Source organism: Malurus melanocephalus, unplaced genomic scaffold (assembly GCF_030028575.1).
Source record: "Malurus melanocephalus ecotype Western Australia unplaced genomic scaffold, MMel_1.1 scaffold_693, whole genome shotgun sequence".
Lineage (NCBI taxonomy): Eukaryota > Metazoa > Chordata > Aves > Passeriformes > Maluridae > Malurus > Malurus melanocephalus.
In genome coordinates this window covers 6,293-27,389 of record NW_026623925.1, presented here as the reverse complement: position 1 = coordinate 27,389, position 21,097 = coordinate 6,293, and the positions used below count along the sequence as shown (strand labels likewise).

At 50.0% G+C, this 21,097-nt stretch overlaps 1 protein-coding gene across 4 annotated transcripts; it reads left to right on the top strand.

The window, feature by feature from the left end:
• Window positions 1–424: 424 nt before the first annotated feature.
• FKBP5 (FKBP prolyl isomerase 5) lies at window positions 425–20,427 on the top strand. 4 transcript variants are annotated; one of them, XM_057384230.1, is made up of 12 exons: window positions 425–492; window positions 6,891–7,079; window positions 9,442–9,570; window positions 10,547–10,691; window positions 10,847–10,989; window positions 12,042–12,156; window positions 15,265–15,421; window positions 15,902–15,992; window positions 16,884–16,967; window positions 17,384–17,569; window positions 18,422–18,661; window positions 20,037–20,427. In XM_057384230.1, exons 3-12 carry the CDS (start codon window positions 9,466–9,468, stop codon window positions 20,142–20,144), a joined length of 1,374 nt encoding a protein of 457 aa, XP_057240213.1. In that variant the 5' UTR covers window positions 425–492; window positions 6,891–7,079; window positions 9,442–9,465; the 3' UTR covers window positions 20,145–20,427. The 4 variants fall into 4 exon arrangements, with proteins under 4 accessions (XP_057240213.1, XP_057240216.1, XP_057240212.1 ...); XM_057384233.1 differs by lacking the exon at window positions 6,891–7,079 and having other exon boundaries at window positions 435–492; XM_057384229.1 differs by lacking the exon at window positions 425–492 and having other exon boundaries at window positions 6,906–6,964.
• The last annotated feature ends 670 nt before the right edge of the window (window positions 20,428–21,097 follow it).

Below are 21,097 nucleotides of genomic sequence, written 5' to 3'. Positions count from 1 at the left end.
TCTCTGCTGTCCCATTCCCCGCTGTCCCCGCTATCCCCGGTCCCCACTGTCCCTTCTGTCTCTGCTCCCTGTTCCCCGCTGTCCCCGTTCCCCGCTGTCCCCGTTCCCCGCTGTCCCCGGTCCCGGCTGTCCCCTGTCCCCTCTGTCCCGCTCTCTGCTGTCCCATTCCCCGCTGTCCCCGCTGTCCCTGCTGTCCCCGCTGTCCCCGCTGTCCCATTCCCCGCTGTCCCCGCTGTCCCCGGTCCCTCCGGTGCCACCCCGACGAGTGCGCGGGCACCGCGCGCCGGGGGGCGGGCACAACGCTCTGATTTGCATATCGCCGCAGCCACAGCCAATAGACAGGCAGACATTAAGATTGGCAGTCGCTGTAGCCAATGAGACGCGAGCAGGGCGGGGCGTTGGGCGCGGGGCGGGGCGGCCCGGCCGGGCGGGCGCGCGGGGCCACTCGGAGCCGGGCGGCGGCGGCGACATCGGCGACAGCCACAGCGACAGGTGGGTCCCGGCGGGCTCGGGGAGCTCCGTGAGGGGCTGAGGGACCCTGCGGGACCCTGCGGGGTCCTGGGGGGAGCCGGACCGGTGCCGTGGGTCGGTGGGGTGCGAGAGCGTGGGGCGGTGCGGGAGCGGGGACAGCGCGCACGGGGCTGATGGACCCCGCCTGGGGACGTGGAGGGGACATCGCGGTCCCGCGTGGGGTTGGGGCGATGGGGAAGGACACGGTGGCCTCAGYGAGGCTGTGGGGTGAGGACAGGAAGGGCTCCTGCCCCGGAGAGCTCCCCCGGTGATGCCGGGGAGGAGTTAACGCAGCGGCGCCTGAGCGGTGCCGGCGACACCGGGATGCTCCGGGACATCCCGGGATGCTGCTTGCCGGAGGGGATTTTTCTTTTCCCCGCTTCACCGCCCCATCCGAGGCTCCCGGGCGCTGYCTTAGTGTTTCTTTTAACACCACCGACCAGAGAGACCCCGCAGGGTGTGTGCATCACTATACACAGACTTTGGCAGCAGGTACAAGTGGTTGCACAAGGTAAATGTGATTTTTTTTTTTTTTTCTAAGCGTTTTTTTCCCTCCTCTCCGGGCATAAAAACTCTTTCAGAGCCTCTGTTTTTAAAATGCACGTTCGAGTGAGCTTGCTCTTCTCAGGAAACTGTATTTTACACAATGGGCTGTAGGAACTCGTGGGAGATACGTCTGTCATTGGTGTGTCCCCAAGCTGCAGCTTCCAGCTGAGTCTCCAATGCTGCACCGTATTTCTGTCCTCACTGAGCTGGTGAAAAGAAATAAAAATACCCTTAAAAATAAAATAAAATGGAAAAAAAAATATATATATATAAAAGCAATCCAGGAGCTGGTACTTCAGAAGCTGGTACTTTATAGTTTTAAGGACAGAGTTTAGAGTCTCACTCTAACTGAGCTATTAAACTTGAGATGAATTTGAGGACATCACTGGGGTATCAAAGCCAGCCTGGAAACTGGCATTAAAAGTTTAAAAAGAAAAGTTGAAAGCAGAAATTGCTCTTTCCTTTRAAACATGGGAAAGCTGCCTCCCTCCTGCCTCCTCCCCTGTCCCGCTGAAAGGCTGAGGAGAAGAAAATCATTAAATACATCTGGCAGAGCCTGATTCTGGCTTTTATGGGCTGTGTTTCTGAAGGTGCTGTGGGTTTGATTTGGGTGGCAGAGCTGTGACTCGGCGATATTTGGGTTGCATTTCCAGCCTGGTACCCTGGAAATGGGACACAATTTTGGGGAGGRGACAAAAACCACCCCTGACAGAGAGGGAACAACGTCCACAGCTCCCAGAGGGTTACCCAGGAGTGTGGGGCTAAGAAGGGATTGAAATGGTGCTCAGGGTTTTGCAGCCCAAGGCTGTCCTGGGTGGGTTTCTGGTTCTTGAAGGGGTGCTGGTCCTCGTCCCTGCAGCTTGTGGGGTGCAGGAGGAGGAAGGCAGGGGTGTGATGGAGCTGGGTRCTCAAAGCACCCGGGGGTGATGGAATTCTGGTGGAAGAAGARGCAGCCAAGGACTTTCTGGGGGTTGGGTGACGGAGCAGGTGCGGTTTGTGCCGGGGAAAATACAGGGGGGGCATGGAAAAAACACCCAGCAGATTTCTGGGGAGCTGGTGAAGAAGTTTTCTCTGCTGCTGAAATGCAGGGAGGGGTGGCAGCACGTGGCCTCGCTGGTGGCTGGGGGATGCAGGGACTGCTCGTGGTGCCCATCCTGCTCACAGCAGAGGTGCCTGCCAGGATCGTTGCTCATGCAATTGTTTTTTTTTTTTCCTCATTTTTAAAAATCATAAATGCAAATCACCTCAGCTTCCGAGGCTGTGTTTGCCCAGCACACGCTTTGGAGATGTTCAGGTCCTTTCCCAACACTTTTAGAGTACCTTGCTGCTGGGGTGAGACAAAAAATAAGGACAATTCCTGAATAAAAACCAAACTCCATCCCTCAGGACTTTCACTGGTGGGTAATTACGTGTGTTTTAATTACTCCCTCACAGAAGGAGAAAGTTTGCTGGAATGTTTGAGATGCTCAGCACCGAGACCTCCTCGGTCTGGCTGCAGCTCCCAGACCGGCCCAGGGGAAAAATATTTYGTAAACTGTTTTGGAGAATAATTTGTCCTCAGTTATTCCTCTTTTTATGCTATTTTGTATCAATTTTATTTTATAGTCGCGCTCAGTTACATGTATTTATATAAAAGTTGTTGTGGCCCCTTGAGGGAGCTGTGAAGCTCCTACTGATCTTGTGCACATCACAGGGAAATAGAAATGACTTTGCAAGGGTTTTTTTTTTTTTTCAAAATTTTAATGTTCTGTGTTCGTGGGAGTAAAGAAGTGGCCACGAGTGCTCTAACGTACAAGTTGTTCATGTAACTTGTTTGTCATGGAGCTGACAGGCTTTTTCCAGAACTGGTAATTGTGATTAGTAAGGATTTCTGATTTTGCAAGAGAGTGCCTTGGAAAATCAGGAAAATAATATTAAAGTGACTGTCAAAAGTGAAGAGCTGGGATGGCGAGGGACCGCAATTAAATCATCTTCCACCTGCAGCATCCCATCTTTGTCAATAGCAGCGCTGCCCTGAGATTAAAAAATATTCTCCTTTTGAGTGCTTTTTGGTTTATATTAACTTTAACCACCTGATAAAACCCGCTCTGGGAGGCACAGCCTGGCAAAGAGCATCACTGCTGGGATGTGACAGCCACCCTGGCAGTGAGCCCAGGGGGATGCAGACCCCCTGCCCACCCTGAGGTGCTGCACCCCGATGTGTGTCAGGACTCACGAGTGTCTAAATGCCTGTTCTCACCCCTGTGGGCTGGCAGGGACCTGCTGGTGGCACAGAATTGTCCCCAAATCCACKGTRTCCTGTGCCCCTGCTGCTCCTCAGYGTCCCCAGCGCTGGCAGCGCCCACCCCACTGCCCCTCCTGCAGTTTGTGGCACTTCCTCACCCTCCCYGAGAAATCCTCGTTTGGCAYCGGGGCAGAAGTTTCACAACGCGCYGGGAATTGCYGCTTGCCCAAAATAATTTGGCATTTCTAGACCGCTGGTGCAGATGGTATTTCTTGGGTGCTGAGTTACTCCYGGGTGCCAGAGCTGCTGAGCCGGGGATCCCCACCTTGGAATTCAGCACTGGGATGCTCGAGGAGCTGCTGAGCCCTCGTTTGTGGGGATAAACCACTAAATAAATCATTAAATAAATCACTAAATAGATCATTAAATAAACAGCATTTCCACTGCCAGGGGTCACCTGGCTGTGAGTTGCTTGGAGAAAACCCGAAATCTGTTGCGAGCGATGAGATGCTTTTAGGAAGGAAAAAAAAAAAAATTAAATAAATCCGAGTTTAATTGCCATATTTATTCTGGAGAAAAGGCTAAATTAAAACAGAATTGGCAAACAAGTAGTTTCTTGTTTATTCCCATTTTGTATTTATTTTGGTCCCCCCCAAGCTGTCGCTTGAAATTGAATTTGCTCAGCATTGGCGCAGCCRCTGCTTCGAGTCGCCTGTGGAGGGCTTGGACTCCACTTGGTGATCTGGATGGGGATGGAAACATCCCATTCAACAGCCAGAGGTGGAATATTTCATTCCAAAAAAGCCCAACTGGTCTGTTCTCCCTGGTTGTTTTGACCAGGAGAGAAGACACGACTGAAGAGGAACCCACTCGTTTTTGGTGGCAGAAAACCCAGTGAGAGGGTGCCAAGGAGTGGGTAGCAGGATGTCAAGTACTTTCTCACATTTTACAGATGGTTTATATAACCTGCTTGGCTATATTATTATGGGGTTTTTTTCCTGTCCAGTTATATAATCCCAATTTATGAAAGCCATAGGAAATTTCATTTCCCACTGTTGTGTGTATTGTGTTAGGATGCTTGGCCCCTCTSCCAGKTGTCTCCCAAAAAGCTCAGACAGGTGTAGAACAGCTGTTTATATATTTATACATTTGTACACTTAATATTTTATACACTTAATATTCCCATATTTCTATAATTATTTTATTTTAGGCAATTATTTTGTTTTGTTTCAAAAGCTGCRTCAGCCTCTCAGCAGCAGGATGGGTGCAGCCTGGTCCCTCTCCCTGTGRTGCAGAGCAAAAACTTTGGGCATTCCTGCTTTTCCCAGAATTCTGAGGATCTGCTGCTCGTGGCAGAGACCTGCAGTGATTTTTGTGKTGGGAGCAGCTGAAATCCTTGCTGGGTTCAGGGGTGACTTTGGGGATGGGTGGGAAAAGAGCTAAAGAGCATCAGTGTGTAAAATCCTCCACCTCATCCTGCCCTGGCACCTTCTCCCCTGGGAAAAGCAGCTGCCCATAAATGTCTGTGGATTTTGCTTTCCCCAGGATAAGCTTGTCCTACAAAACAAGGGAGGGAGAGAAGAAAATGATGATTTAAAAAAAAATAAAATTATTCATTTTCACATGTAAGTGGAGGGCATTGTGTCTCTGGTTACCTGCTCTGGAGGAGATGGACCACGGGCTGCTCACAAGAAAATTCAAAGGAGCTTTATCCCTCTGATACATTTTTTTTTTCATTTTGAAGCGACCTGGAAAACWCACCAAGCAAGCTTTTCCTTGCTAGAAAACCAGCAGAAGAGCCAGATTATTTTTTAATGGGTTTATACTGTAAACTGGGGGRGAATCAAACTGCTCCTCTCTGAAAGTCTTTTGTGTGCTGCTGGCAYGGGCGTGCTCACCTCGCTGCAGGGGATGCAGAGGGACTGAGCCCATCTTGCTTTTGGTTGAAATATTTATTCTGGCAGGGTTTAGTGACCCATCCTGCTCACTCATTCCCCTCGCTGCAGCTGAGGAACAGCCTCTTAGTCCACATATTTAAAAAAAAAAATTAATCAGTTATGATTTAGATCTTAAATAAAACCATTTCAGAAGCTTAAAAATATTAGCTGGGCAGAATGATGGGTCAAGTGTGATGGCAGCATCCACCACTGTATTTCAGTTTGCTGCACGCAGCAGTTTGCTTTTCTCACTTAATTGTTTTAAAACCTGCCCTTGCTGCTGCTCCTCTGGTAAAAGGCTGRTCCCTCCTGGTCCTTGGGAGGTGATTTGGGGCTGCAGCCCCCTCTGAGGTGTCCCCATGGGGTGAGTGGCACTTTTTTTGCTCGGGAGGGATATCAAGGTCAATCAATCCCTGTCACCCTTGGGTGCAGGGATTGTCTGTGAATAAAGGAAACCAGGGGTTTTGCTTGGGTCCTCAGTGAATCAGGGCTCACCTTGGGTGCTGTGGGGGCTTGTCAGAGTTTTGATTTGTTTGCATTTTGGGTTTTTGTTCAAATGGAAGTTGCCCTGCCCGGCCTGCTGGGGGTTTGGCCGCTCTCACAACGTGCACTCCAGGGAGTAAATTGATCCAGGGCAGCTCTTACTCAGGGAACAATAGTTTCAATTTTATGCCTTCCCTGTTTGTTTTGAAGGAGGGGGAGAAAGTCAAATGGCCGAGATTAAAAAAAAAAAAAAAAAAGAGAAAAATTTATTCACTGTGATGTATGAGTGAGAAACAGCACTCAGTGTCTGGGATTTTCCCTATGCATTGTGATGCAGGTGAGGATTATGTGGAGCTGTTTGTCTTTTTTAAGGAGGTCATATTTTGTTAGAAATCCCAATTTTAACTTATTACCATCATCTTCCTGGGTCTCTGCTCAGCAGGCTGGYGTTGAGGTGTCTTAAAACACCCTCACCCAGGAAAAATCACTGCTCTGGTCTTCCCTCTCCTGCTGCACAGGGACAGCTTGMTCAGCAAGAAGGGATTTTATTAGAAAAAAAGTCGTTCTTGTGATGAAAGGGGAAACAGATCCACTGTGGGACAGTGGAGAAAGTCATCTGCTGCACTAATTGGGTTTTTCTTCATTACCAGTCTGTGCTGGGGCTGCAGGATATGCTGCTGCCCAGCTCGAGGGGCTGGGATTTGGGGCGATGATCACCAGGAGCCAGGGCCCCACCATGTCCCTGCTGTGCTTTCAGATTTGTTGTTTTTAAGCCTGACCTTTGCGTTTTCAAGAAACTCCCTCCTGTGTTGCAATCCGAAGCTTTTAGGGCCGTTGTGGTGCCGTGGAAGTGAAAGTGCTTTGTGCTGAGTGGGGCTTGGAAAACAAACCCCAGAGCAGCCAGCTCTTATTTTTTCATCCCTTTAATTTTCACCCCAGTGAAACAACTGGGCAGGGCATAGCCTTGATGTATTTTTTTTAAAGCTGATGGTAAGATGCTGTTTTTGTGAGTTTAAACAAGTTTTGGGCATAGTCTTCATCACCCCTCTCTGACCATGGTGGAGCATGATCTGTGGCTCAAAACTGCTCTGTTCTCCCTTCTTCTTAAATCCTGAATTCCTGTTTTAGAATAAAGTGTGTTTTTTGTTGATTTTTTTTTGCTTTTTTTTGTCTCCCCCTTTTCCTACCAGGTATTTCCCCACTGTGTCTCTGGGCCTGGACTCTCCCTGCACCTTCAAACCTCCAAGAATTGCACGGTGGCGAGGTGAGACCCCTCAAAACGCTGCCCAGCCTCRCTCTTCCCTGCCCCTTTTTCCTCCTGCGAGCCTCTGGGAGGGATCTGCAACAAGAAGTTTCCATTTGGAGCTGGCAAATTCCCGGTACGCCGATTTCTAGGAAAAGCGGCCGCGGATCGTGTGGTCGGTGAAACTCTAGCATGTGTGATACCTGTCTGTCCTCAGCCYGGGGTCAAACATCTGCATCCCCTTCTCCCCTCGGAATTTTCACAGAATTTTCTCTTATTTGKGAGGCAGCAGCACCTGTGTGGAGAGGGAATTGTGAAATTTAAAGGCTTGTTTTTATTTATTTCTGTGCTTCTCCGACCCGTCCGTGTTTACATCCCGGGGAAATGAAGCTGTGTTGATGTTCAGAGGAGGGAGGATGGATGGATTTTCCTGGCTTCATTTACAAGCTCACAGCATTAATCTTGTGGGTAGCAGCAGCAATGGGAAAGCAGGACCCTCTCGGGGTGTCAGAAACACCCAGGGGCTTCTGCAAGGGGTAATTAATGATCTCAGAAAGCCCTCCCTGTACCCAGAGCGTACAAACACTCAGATTCTGACTCTGACAGCAGCAGCAAGCTCACTGTGCTCTCAGTGACATCCCTGCCTGCCTGGCATTTAAACCTCAGCGAGCAGCAGAGATTTTCTTTTTTTTTTTTTTTTACCCTACAACAGTTTGCTTCAAATTAATTGCGATTTTGGCYCGGGGCCAGCCTCCTCCTGCCGTTCCAACTGGGAGATAAGTGGGAGCAGCTCACTCTTTTCTCTTAACCTAGTTGGAGCGGTTTTTGCTGGACGCAGGAGTGGCGAGCTCTTTCATAACGTGGACCACGTCTCGATGGCTCTTGCGGGCTCCATCCCTCCCAGCRCTGCTGACGCAGAGCGTCTCCCCTCCCTCCCGCCTTGGCCAGCTTCCCTGGATGACTCCTCTAATTGCTTACGTCGAAAAAATAATGAGAAGGATGCGTAGGGTGTATTTTTAGATGTCTCTTGGTGGGATTTAGCAAGCGGCGAGCCGGAGCCAGCACCTCCCTGTCCGTCTTCTGCGTCCCGGTGGTGGCTGCTTGGTGGACCTGGGGAGGTTCTGCCCYGGGAGGTGGTGATGCTTGGGTGATCTTCTCCTCTTTCTGGGTTTTTCCTGGTCCTTGTGAGTGGGTGATGGGTGCTGTGTCCCTGGTGCTGTGCAGGTTCTGAACTGGTGTTCAGTGCCAGCACTGTGATGGGCACTGCTGCCTCCTCACTCCTCTCCAAKAGGAAGACTGTGGTGGTGGCAGAGTGGACTGTGGTGGCTTGGAGACCATCCCAGCACMCAAATCWTTGAATCATGGAATGGTTTGCACTGAAAGGAGCCTTTGAAGGCTCTCTAGCTCAGCCCCAGTACTGCAAGCAGGGCACCTTCCACTAGACCAGGTTGCTYGGAGYTCTGCCYGAACTCMCCCAAAATGTTTCCAGGGATGGGGCATCCATCACATTTTTTGGGTAACCAGTCCTTCACCACCCACATTACCAAACATTTCTTCCAAAATAGCCYATGGCACATTTTCCAGCATTTACCTGCGAGATAATGGTCTCACCACACATTGCCTTGCTTTTTAAACCTTTTTTATTCAAGCTGTTCCCATCTGAACCCTCACCAGCGCAGAGGAAAGGGAGCAGACGCAGCATCCCATTGAATATCACCCCGAAGACTGTGATAATTGAGCTTTGCAACAAGTAGTTCCCTTATTTTTCTCTTTGCCTCTTCCATTTCAGGGCTCTTTGTGTCTCGGTGGCTTCCTGTGCTGGGGGGGCCGGGCTCCAGTCCTTCCCTTTCCACCCGGGTGCGAGGGACGCGATTCTTCTCGCAGCRCGACTTATCTGTCCCTGGAGCTGAAAACATCCTTTCTTTGCTCTTTTTTGAGTCCCCCAAATGAATGATTTCTCCTGCTGGTTAACATCAGCTTCCACGCCGAAGACTGTGGGAAAGTTTCGCAATTAGAGTGGCTTTAATAGATCTGGTTTATGTCTTAAAAAACCCATCGCTTTCTAATTCTCTGTCACATGTTTCCTTGATGATGTGTCGCCCAGCAGTGCAGCTACCAAAATAGCCCCATGGTCTGAAGGAAATCATCAGGAAATATGTTTTTGAAACTGTAGGCAATTCCTTTTTTTTTTCACCAAGAACCATTGGAAAAAGTCTGTGTTCAATGGAAAACGTGGCTTTTCTGGCACCTTGTCTGCTTCTGTGGTGACATTTGGGAGCACAGTGCTTTGCCCAAAAATCTCCCCAGCTCCTCAGATTCTTGCTGCGAGTGTTCCCTTTATCCACCCGAATAGCTGGGATTCTTTTGGTGTTGGGGTTTGCTTTGAATTTTGGAGAAAATACTTGTTTGTGCATTGTCCYTCCGTGCAGGGTGACAAATCCTTTCCCCTTCCACCATGGCCCTGCCAGGTTCACGGGGTTTGTGCTGTGTCCCCCCAGCTCCAGGGCTTATGCAAGGACACCATGACCACTGATGAGGCCACCAAGAGCGAAGGGGAGGTGCAGGCAGCGGCTCTGGCMGAGCGTGGGGAGGACATCACACCATCCAAAGACCGAGGGGTTCTCAAGGTGAGTGGGATGTTTGAGAGAGTCCTGCCTTCCTGCATTTTGGGGTGCACATTCACTGTGCTGGTGAAMCACAGTTCCAGGGCTGTAGGATCGAGTTCTGTGGTTTCAAAGGCAAAGGGGACGAGCATCTCTTGGAGTGAAGGAGGATGGAGCTGTGGCTGATGCTGGTGGGCCCAGGCTGTTCCGTGAATTTCACTGCTATTGTGCTCCTAATCACATTATTAGCTGCAAATCCACAAAGCATTTCTGTGTGTGACTCACAAACATTAGAAAGAGCACATCACTGAGATCATCCAGTCTGCTCCACAGCCCCTTTTTTTTTCATATTCCGGGCCGTTTCTGGATAGTTCTGCTCCCCAGCACTTGCACTTCTCCACTTGAGCAGGACCTTTCCTCCAAGAATAGCATCCTCCCCTGCTCCATCCTCAGCTCGAGAACTGCTTGTTCCCGGCCACAGCGTTCAGAAAAAAGTGTTGACAAGAAGCGAGTAGTGAACTGACACACCCTGTGAGTAAAATGTGCACGGGCAGAGAGCGAGGGGAGCTGTGTTCACTGCAGGTTTGGAACCACTCTGTTTGTCCACAAAATACAGGCTGCTCTCCTCTCCCAGCCCTGTCCAGCTCCCCTGCTGTGGCTCCAGTCTGAGATTTGTTTTTAGGGGCTGGTGAAGGACAAATTGAGGGGCAAATTGAATATCTCCCCCACAAGCCTTCCCAGAGCAGCACTGGGTCTATATGCCTGTATATATATATATATTTATGATGTATACATGTATATTTATGGTATATAGATATGTATATATTATGTATATATATATTTATGGTGTATATATATATATTTATGGTGTATCTATATATATTTATGGTGTATATACATGTATTTCTGTAAATTCATGTGTTTGTGTGCATCTCTCCCCCTCCACACACACCCTGGGCTGCCCCACAGCCCCTGCTCATGGCTGGTTTCTCTCTCTCAGATCATTAAGAGACCCGGCAGYGAGGATGAGTCTCCCATGATCGGGGACAAGGTTTACGTGCATTACAAAGGGAAATTGGCCAACGGGAAAAAATTCGACTCCAGCCGTGATCGGAACGAGCCCTTCATCTTCAGCCTGGGCAAGGGTGAGGTGTCCACCTCGGGGTGGGGGATCAGCAGACCCTGGTGCAGGACAGTGGCACCCTTAAGTGACCTGTGAATATGGGATTTTGGGTGCCATCCTTGCAGCACCCAGGCTGCTTTTTTTCTCCCTCCTGCCTGACATCTGCCTTTCTCCCAGGTCAGGTAATCAAGGCATGGGACATTGGGGTGGCCACCATGAAGAAGGGAGAGATCTGCTACCTGCTCTGCAAACCTGAGTATGCATATGGCTCTGCWGGCAGTGCCCCCAAAATCCCCTCCAACGCCACCCTCTTTTTCGAGGCAAGTAATGCTGGTGAGCTGCTGTGTGCATGAGCAAGCTCGTTCCCTTTCTGCCTTGACAGCCAGCTCAGAATAAAAAAAAATTATTATTTTTTATTAAAATAAAAGATTAAAAACAATAATGATAATAGAAATAATAGAAACAATAAAAACAATAAAAATAACGATTTAAAAGAATAAAATAGGAATAAAAATAAGAATAAAAATAAAAATTGAAATTATAAATATAAAAATGATGATGATGATAATGATAATGATAATGATAATGGTAATGATAATAATAATAATAATAACAATGCCCAAACAACAATTAAAAAAAAAACCACAACAAAAAAAAATCCAACTTGGATTCCTGAAACATGTCCCTCCGCTCCAGGAACCGCTGCCAGGGCTTTCTCAGAAATGTGTGTCTGAGCTGGAAGGCTGGGACTGAAACTCCAGCTGAGCAGAGTCCTRGTGCTGGGGCGGGGAGTGGGCAGATTCCTGGTTTCAACATGCTCATGGGAAGGAAAAAGCAGCTGGGAAATGCCTCCAGGTGCTGAAAAACCATTARTGCTGTGGGGTGGTAGGAAAGTTAAGTTTCTGGCACAGTGTGCTCTTGGGGCAGGGCTCACTGGGATGCGGCAGGAGGAGCGAGCCTGTCCTAAATTAAGGCTCAGTTCTTCCAAGTCGAGCCTGGACTAAGCTGAGGCTCGGAGCTGCTCTCATCAGAGGATGAAGGGGAAGCTCCTGCCCATGCTGGACGACTTTCACAGCATCTTCCAGCAGCAGCAGCAGCTGTGCTGTGCCCTCACAGGTTCAATAAACTTATTTTTGCTGTTACTTTGTGTTATGCTTCAGGTACTGGATGTGTCCCAGTTTCTAATAAATTGCCTGGATTGAGCTGTGGTTTGGATCTGGGTTTTATGGGCAACTTCTGCTCGTCAGCTGAACGCAGAATTAGCTGGCTTGGTTCTCCAGCCATGGGATGAACTGCTGCTTTGTGGCTCCTCTGTTGTTTTTCTCCTTTCCCCTCCCTAAGCTCTGCCYGCTTTTCCTTTATTATTTTTCAGGTCGAGCTGCTTGACTTCAAAGGYGAGGACTTGTTTGAGGATGGAGGAATAATCCGCAGGATCAAGAGGAAGGGGGAAGGCTACTCCAACCCTAATGAAGGTGCCACCGTGGAGAGTGAGTGACCTGRAGGGCTCAGCCTGTCCTGAGCTGACCCCTGGAAAGGAGCTGCAGAGGCTGAGGGTGGCCGTGTGTCCTGGTGGGATGGGGTGACGTCCATCCCGAGGTCAGATGGGATGGAGAGTGGCTGGGGWTGCTCCTCTGAGCTCTCCTTGGTTGGCCCCTGTGGTGGCATTGCCASAGCTGCTGCCCTGCAGGGCTGGGGGGAAAACCAGCAGCTCAGGAAAGCCCTGGAGCTGCTCGGGGCAGAGACTGGGGGAGGATGGAAGAAGCAAACCTCTGTGGGGTTTCAGGGCTCTGCCCCACCCTTCTGCATCCCATTARTGTCCAAGGTGCTCTGTGATGTTCCATCTGCCAAAACCCCTGGCTCTGGCTAGCCTCCAAAGCATCACTTGCCAGGCCTTCCTCCCTCAACACTTGTTAAGTATTTTGGGCTGTCAGCAGCTTCTTTGGCCTCCTTGTCCGAGTGTTGATGGTACTTTTGGTGGCAGAATGGGGCTTTTTCCTTCCCTTATGGCCAGAGTGCTGATGATGGGGAGGAAGAAGGAAATTATTACAAGGGGTTTGCTGAGGCTGGGGTGGTCTCAGCTGATGTGGGAGGATGAGGAGCTCACACCCCATTGGGCTCTCCCTGTTGAGAGCCCATTTCTGGAGCCTTTCATGGGKCTGGACAGGGGAAGGCAGACTCAGGTTTTGGRTTTTTTCCCTTCCAAGAGCCAYTYAGRCACAGCCCCAGACCTTGCCCCACATAGGAAGCATTTACTTTCTTCTCTCAATTCCAGAGCTCCTGTACTCAAAGATCCTAAAATCCCTTTAGCGACCGAGAAATTGAATCTGAGCTACTAGAGCTTGCAAAGCTCCCGGCTTTTAGTAGCTGATTTTTCTAACGAGCCTCTATTCTAAGGAAAAAAATGAGATTTTGACTCAGATTCTCCTGTCAGTGTGGTGGTCACTGTGCTGGGGCTGTCATAGCAGCTGTGGGGACACAGCAGTCCATCCCGGGGCAAGGCTGTGATGTTTTACCTCAGCCGTGTATTTTGGGAGGTGCTGGAACCAGGCTGGAAGAAGCCACACTCCCAGGAGCAAGCAATTCGAGTTTTTTTTACAGCCTTCAAGTTTTACAGACCCTCATTCCCYGTTTCTGGTCCCTCAAACCTGTGCTGCAGTTGAAATCTGGCATTCCAGCTTTTGTTACATCCTTTCCCCCCCCACCCCTCCTCCTTCTCCGTTTTTAATCTGAGTACAAATTGCTGTCAGCACATCAAGTTCGTGTGCCAGCCGCACTCAGTACACTCTGTTCTCAGCTCTTCAAAAACAAAATCGCTGCAGGCACTGAGAGAACAATAAGTCAGAGCTGCAACCGGAGTGATGTTCCTTCGGTGACTTTTTTTTTTTTTCTCTGTAATCCAAGAGCGGCTGAACCAGCTGACCCACTCCTGGAAACCCGAGCGGAGATTTTCCCCCCCGCCTTCGCTCGGGTGTGTTTTCTGCGTGATTAAAACTGAGCAGAGCTATCCTTGGAAGGAAGGATCGCGCCATCCTCTCGTGCATCCTGTTTAAAAGTGGGATCTTCCCATCCCACAGGGGATGTGGGASCTGGGGGAGCAGTGGTGCTGATTTTAGGGTCAGAGATTTTGGATTCGTTCTCCATAGGAACGTGCAGGGAGGTGGCACGGTGCTGGGGGCTGGTTACCTGTATTTAAGGCAGAATTTTCCACATTTCCTGCACCTAAAAAAAACCCAGCCAGCTTGGTTTTGGGTAGTGCAAAAGCAGAGGTTGTCCCTGGAGGAGCTGGATTTGCTTTTTGTCTTCACCCTGAGCTGGGTGAGCTCACAGCAGCCTTAGCCCCGTGGCCACTGTGCACCGGTGATGGATGCAGGATGTATCCCAGGAAGCTGGCAAGGATGTGAGCATCCTCTGCTTAATCCCAGCATGRTTTTGGTGGCAAGAGCAGGGTGACAAGGCAGAGTTTGGTGTTCCTGAGTTGGCAGAGCATCCTCGGGTTCTGTTTGGCAGTTTTGTCACACCAAAGAGCTGGTCCTGCCCTTGCAAGGGGGTGCTGCCAGGTCTGTTTTGGTCCATGGGGATTTCTGTAGTTCCCAGAGCAGGGGATGGACMCAGATTTCCTCCAGCCCAAGCTGCAGCTCTCCCCTGCAGAGCCCAGACCCCCAGGGCAGTTTCTGATACCCAGCTTGTCCTGCCCCTCACCTGCCACCACAGCAGGATGCTCAGTACCCTGCAGCATCTCAGCTGGCATTCTGCTCCCTCTGAGCAAAGGTAAACCACACATCCTTGCAGGYTGCTAAACCTTTAAGCACAGTTGTGAAGTTTTCCCCTAAAAAACGCCTTTTTTTGTTTGTTTGTTTGGGCTTTTTTATTTTTTTTTTAACAGTATGTAGGAGTTCCATGTGCAATCACTTTTACTTGATGCCCGCCTGCATGTGTGTGTGCCTTTTACCAGAGAGCAGAATGCAAAGGCTGTAAAAAAAAGTCCCCAAAGCCTGGAACATCTTCAGGTTTGAATAAATCAAGAATAATCTCGCTGTGGAAAGCCAGCCAGGAGTGCCAGGTGGTGAATGTGCCAGGTACCCAGTGTCCGCTCCGGCTGCGCTTCTGCCAGCGTCTGGGGCCGGAACAGCACGCCTCCTGGTTGAAGATTAAAAATAAAAAGTTTATCTTGTACTTTGAGTCCTCAGAGCCGGGGGGGGAGGCGGCCTTGTTGTCGAGGTAGGAGTCAAGGCAGTATAGCACAGTATAGGAGATTTGTAATCGCCGTGATAAACTCYGCCTGGCGCCGTGCCAGGAGCAATATCCAGTTCCAGTAAGACTTGACTCGTGCACTTGAGTACGAGGGGAACATATTAGTCACGATGTTTATCTGTTGTTTGGTCCTCACTTAGACGAGATATGCCTGCCTTGCTTTCCAGCAACGTTCCCAAACCCTCCCCATCACTCTTCTCCAGGCTGCTCCCAGCSCSGTGCCATCCCAACTCTGAATTTTGSCAGAGATGTTTTATAAAATGCTGTCTAGGGCACCTTGGACATCCTGGCTGCACTGTCTGGGTGATCCTGGGTGCCATCCTGCCCCTCTTGCCCCTCTGCAGTTCACCTGGAGGGGTTCTGCGGCGGCCGCAGGTTCGACTGCAAGGATGTGAAATTCGTGGTGGGMGAAGGGGAGGACCACGACATCCCCATCGGCATCGACAAAGCCCTGGAGAAGATGCAGAGGGGAGAGCACTGCATCCTCTACCTCAGCCCACGGTAAGGAGCATCTCCATGGGGCTGCTGGGCTGGTCTCACCCTCCAGTGTTGATTTAGCACTTGTGGGAGATGATCCTGAAAATAGGGCACACTCTCTGGGAGAGTGTCAGAAAAAACACCATCAGGAATGGCAAGAGTGACCAGTGACATGTAGGCAGGAATATTTAAATTTTTATTATTATTTTTTTTTATTATTTTTTTTAAATCAGGTGGAAGGGCTTTATCAAAGTGCAGTGTCGGCAAGGAAAAGGGTCTCCCTGGAAATGGTCAGGGCTGGAGAGCACCCTGTGTAAAAAGATGGCTCTGGTGCAGCCAGAAGGCATGAGCCCCAAAATAAAATGTGTTGCATATCCACAGGGACCTTTGCTCGTGGAGAATATCACAAAATGTTAGAAAGCTGTGGGTGGTGACTTGGGTCTGGATTTATGGCCAAGCTCTGCCAAAATGAAAGCTTTTCCCTCCTCTGACTGCCTCCTCCAGGTACGGCTTTGGCGAGGCTGGGAAGCCCAAGTACGGCATCCAGGGGAACGCTGAGCTGGTGTACGAGGTGACCCTGAAGAGCTTTGAGAAGGTGAGGGCAGAGATGCTGAGGTCCCTCCCTGGGTCACAGGAATGTCAGGGTCTGTGCAGCCTCCAGCCTTTGTCCCTGGCGTGTCTGCAGCCCAACCCCTGCTGGAGTGGACACGTCACCAAGGAGCTTCGTGTTCTTAATTTGTTCTTCTCTGTTGGTTTGTTTTATTCTTGTGGCTCAGGTCCAAGTCTGGGTCTCTTATTTGTTCCTAACCTTGTCCTTTTGTACTTTCTTTTTATTTTAATTTCTTTTTTTTCTTTTTCCTTTTCTTTTTTTCTCATTTATCCCCCTTCCCTTTTTTCCTTTTTTATCTCTTTTTCTCTTCTTTTCTCTTCTTTTCTTTTTTCCTTTTTTCTCCCTTTTTCTTTTCTCCTCTTTTTGCCTCTTTTTCCCTTTTTCCCTTTTTTCTTTTTCTCCTTTTCCTGCTTTTTCTCCTTTTTTCTTCTTTTTCTCCTTTTTCTCCCTTTCCCACTTTTTCTCCTTTTCCTGCTTTTTCTCCTTTTTTTTTCTTCTCTTTCTCTTTTTCTCTCCTTGTTTCTCTCTTTTTCTTCCTTCTCTTTCTTTTTCTCTTTCTCTTTCTCTTTCTCTTTCTCTTTCTCTTTCTCTTTCTCTTTCTCTTTTTTTCTCCTTTTTTTTTGCCCCCGGGCTGCACAGATAAAAGCTGGTGCATCCAGCCAGCTCTGGAGGAGCTGGGGATGGGATGCAGGAGAATCCCATGGGATTTGCACATCCCTGGATGGGATTCAGGTGCCATCACCATGGCCAAAGCAGGGGCAGGATCTGTCTCCCCACCCYGTGGTGCAGCCCTGAGTGTCACCACGCTGTCCCTGAGAGCAGCACGGTCTTGCTGGGCCAGGGGAGGCTCTGAGTGCTCCAAATGTTCCTTTGCAGGCCAARGAGTCGTGGGAGATGGACACCAAGGAGAAGCTGGAGCAGGCAGCCATAGTCAAGGAGAAGGGCACCATGTACTTTAAGGTTTGTGGGTTTGGGGGTGGCAGAGGTGCAGGAGGGAGCTGGGGCTGGATTTGGCAGCTCTCAGTGACAGAGAAGCCCGGACAGTGCTGGAGAAGGTGAGTCCTGCTCTCCCCGCACCTTTTTCTCGCTCCTTGGTGCTCCCTGAGATATTTTCCTCCTCTCCCAGCATTGCCTTGGCTGTGTGTGCTCCCTGCAGRGCAGGACAGCAAATTTCCAGCCCTTCCCAGGCTTTGCAGCTCCCCTTCCCATCTGGGGCATCCCAGTGCCCTGCATTGTTCTGCTCAGTTTTTCCCAAACCCACTGGCTCTGTAGGAGCTGTGAACCTCCTCTTTTCCCTTATTTATTAAACCCCCCACATTCCACTTGCTCATGAGCCATTCCAGGGGCAAACTGAGCCTCTCTGGTGCTCCTTTCAGGAAGGCAAGTACCTGCAGGCAGTGATCCAGTACGGCAAGATCGTGTCCTGGCTGGAAATGGAGTATGGATTGTCTGAAAAGGAATCCAAAGCCTCGGAATCCTTCCTGCTGGCTGCCTTCCTCAACCTGGCCATGTGCTACCTGAAACTGCGTGAATATGCCAAGGCTGTCGAGTGCTGTGACAAGGTAGAGGTGCCCAAGCCCATGGGATGGAGCATCCTCTTCCTCCTGCATGTTTTTGGGAACCTGATAGGTTTTTGTAAAAATTTCTTTTTGTATAAGAAAGAATTTCCACACAGCAGTGGGATGGTGGAATCCCTCCTGCACCTGGAGGTTTCTGTGCTCAGAGACTGCCCAAGCACAAGTGGCTTTTGGGGTTCAAAWTYCACCTGGGCATGCATTTATAGCAGSTTTTCTTCCAAATGTGGATGGWTCTGTGTAGACTGATGGCCTTGGGATGCTTTTTGGGTCTGGGTTCTGCTCTGRGTGTGACACAGGCAGGCTCTATGGAGCTAGAGCAGATTTCAGAGCCCAATGAGGGGTGGGATGGGGCTTTGCCCATCCCTAAAARATCTTTGACCTTGTCTTTGTTGGGAAGCTGTGAATTCTTTTATAATAAAAAGCTAAGATTTAAGCTTCTTGTATACAGGAAATTTATGTGATATTTGTGTTAATCCAAAGGTGAATCATGCCTGAGGTGTAATACAYGGCTTTTACCAAAGGAAAATAATGTCATTGCTAAAACAGGGGGACAAAAGGGCTTGGGTTGAGCCTTTACACCTGATCCCTTGCTTGTGAGTTTGTCTCCCACTGCCTTGCCACACTCAGGGTATTTTAAGCAAGCAGAGATAATAAAACCAAATTAACGACCTGCCAGCTGCTGATAGAGATGAGGCAATTTTTGTTGAGCAAGATACAAGTGCTCTGGAGATTTCAAGCCACCTTGTCCTAATTTTGATAGATTTATCGAGGCTCCAGCTGTAGGGGATCTTTTGGGAGGGCTCTGAGCTATTAACAGAGATCTGTGTGTGATTCCAGGCACTGGGGCTGGACCAGGACAATGAGAAAGGCTTGTACCGGAGGGGCGAAGCCAGGCTGTTGATGAACGAGTTCGAGCTGGCAAAATGTGACTTCCAAAAAGTGCTGGAAGTGAATCCACAGAACAAAGCAGCGAAATCCCAAATCTCCGTGTGCCAGAAGAAGACGAAGGAGCACAACGAGCGGGACAGGAGGATCTACGCCAACATGTTCACAAAGTTTGCAGAGAGGGATGCAAAGGTGAGTGTTGCTCATTTGTGGCCATCTAGGTTTGCTTTAGGCCTGCACTGAGGGACGAGAAGAGGTGGGTTAAACCAAATTAAATTACAGATCAGGTTGAGGATGGAGGGGTAGAGCCTGCAGCAATGGGAAGAAGTGTTTTACTTCTTGSTCTCTCTGATGCCACCAGGTGCTCRGTCATCAACAAAATCCTTTGCAGTGTGAGCTCACAGGGGCTGATCACAGGGTTTGGGGTTGGTTTTTAATGTTGCTACTCCCAGCTGGTGACTGTTGGTGAACTCCTGAAGTGTCATTCCCTGTGTGGCAGAGGTATTTTGAGACATGATAGGATGGATTTCCTGAAGCTGGTAAGGCAATACCTGCTCCTCTGCTCGGGTGGGGAGATTGCTGTCTCAGAACAGGCTCTCATCCAAAATTCCACTGAACAAAACCCGGTGTACTGTAATGAGAGAGGACACAGCTTTGCAGGCCATCTGCGTGGGTCATTTTTAGTAWAATCTCCTCTAAACTGGTGTCTAGAGGTTGAGGCTGTGGATTAAGTGACTGCTGCAGCCCCTGGGGACAACTGGCTGGGGCAGGGAGTGGGGCTGCTGGCGCTGTGGTTGGCTTGTGTGGCCAGCTGGGGTGGGGACAGTCACTGCTGGGGCAGGCACGAGGCTTCCCTGTGCCTTGGTGCTCCTCTCCTGCACCCTCTGCATGGGCTGCACCTTCAGCTCAGCCCCACAGCTCCGCCTGACACTGCTGCCTCACCTCCTCAGCCATGTGTGCATCCATCTGTCCATCCATCCATCCATCCATCCATCCATCCATCCATCCATCCATCCATCCATCCACCCATCCATCCACCCATCCATCCATCCATCCATCCATCCATCCCCCCATCCATCCCTGATCCATCCCTGATCCATCCACCCATCCATCCACCCATCCACCCACCCACCCATCCATCCATCCATCCATCCATCCATCCATCCACCCATCCATCCATCCACCCATCCACCCACCCACCCATCCATCCATCCATCCATCCATCCATCCATCCATCCATCCATCCATCCATCCATCCATCCATCCATCCATCCATCCATCCATCCATCCATCCCTCTTCTGCTGGTGAGTCTCACCTCATCCCCAGGGGTCCCCACACTTTCCCCAAAATCTGGCTGAGCTGCTGAGCTTTCACCTCTGCCACCACTGAGTCATGAAAACAGGACCCTCCTGTGTGAGCTGCACAGTCCAGTGGGCATGGGGGAGTTTTGGGGGACAATTTTGCCTGCCCTTCCAGTCTTAACCAACTGTCTCCAGCATCTCTGTCACTCTCCTGCCCTTCCCTGCCCTGTTTCCATCTCAGTGTGTTTTATTTGCTGTTTGGCAGGAGGCAGCCAGCAAAACCGGGGCGGAAAAAACAACGGAGAAGGCAGCATGTGAAAAAGGACCGAAAACTCCTGGTGCTGAAGGTGAAGAGGCTGAAGGACATGTATGATGGAGGAGGAGGGGATGGGGTAGCCTCGTGCCCTCGGCCCACACAGAGAAAGGTTGCTGCCAAACCTTGGGACTTGCCAGTGTTTTCTTGTAAAGCTTGTTACAGTTTGTGTGATCGTGGAAGCAAAAAGCACCTCGTGAGGAAAAGCAAACCCTGTCCCACTGCCCTGGGTGCACTGGGGGCAGAGCAGGAGCGGCAGGACACCATGGGACCACCGCACGTGGAACAAACAGCAATTTAAACAGCAAGGAAAAGAAAAAAAAATTATAATAATAAATTAAAACTCTTGGCTCTTGGGAGGTTTCCATAGACAGCTTGTTCTAGCTCCCTTGGCTTTGTGTCCACTGTCAGCACAGCATCCTCTCTGATGTGGGACAGGCTCCTTGTGCACTGCTGTGGTACCTCTGGCTGTCCCCAGCACAGCCCTGGGCAGCAGGAATTGGCCAAAGGGGCTCGGGGTGAGGACCCACATCACCCCTGCTGCAGCCCTGGGGTGCAGGGACATCGTTAGTGTTTGAGACAATTTGGGGAGGGGGCACACACGGATTTTACCTTCTGAATAAGCTGGTTCCTGTTTCTTTGGAGAGCAAAAACCTGTCCAGCTTTGCGGGAGCTCAACCCATCCCATGGCTCCCGGCTTTAAAGGGGAGTTTTTATTGCTTATTTGGGATCTGTGTGTGGGGAAAATAAAGAGCAGGTTGAGGAGAGGTTCAGAAAGTGGCTGGGTCTGAGCTGGTGCCGTGGGTTTGTCACTGAGCAGCTTTCCCATGGTGAGGGGGTCCCGGGTGCATCCCGGAGCTGCTGCTGCCTCCTCAACCCCCTCCATCCTAAAGGGGGACACCGTCACCACCCCCTGAGAACAGCTTTCCAGTTGTTATTTTTCCTGTCTCTACAATAATACCCCTTTTGGAACTTGAAAATAAACAACTGAAAGAAAAAGAAAAAAAAAAATA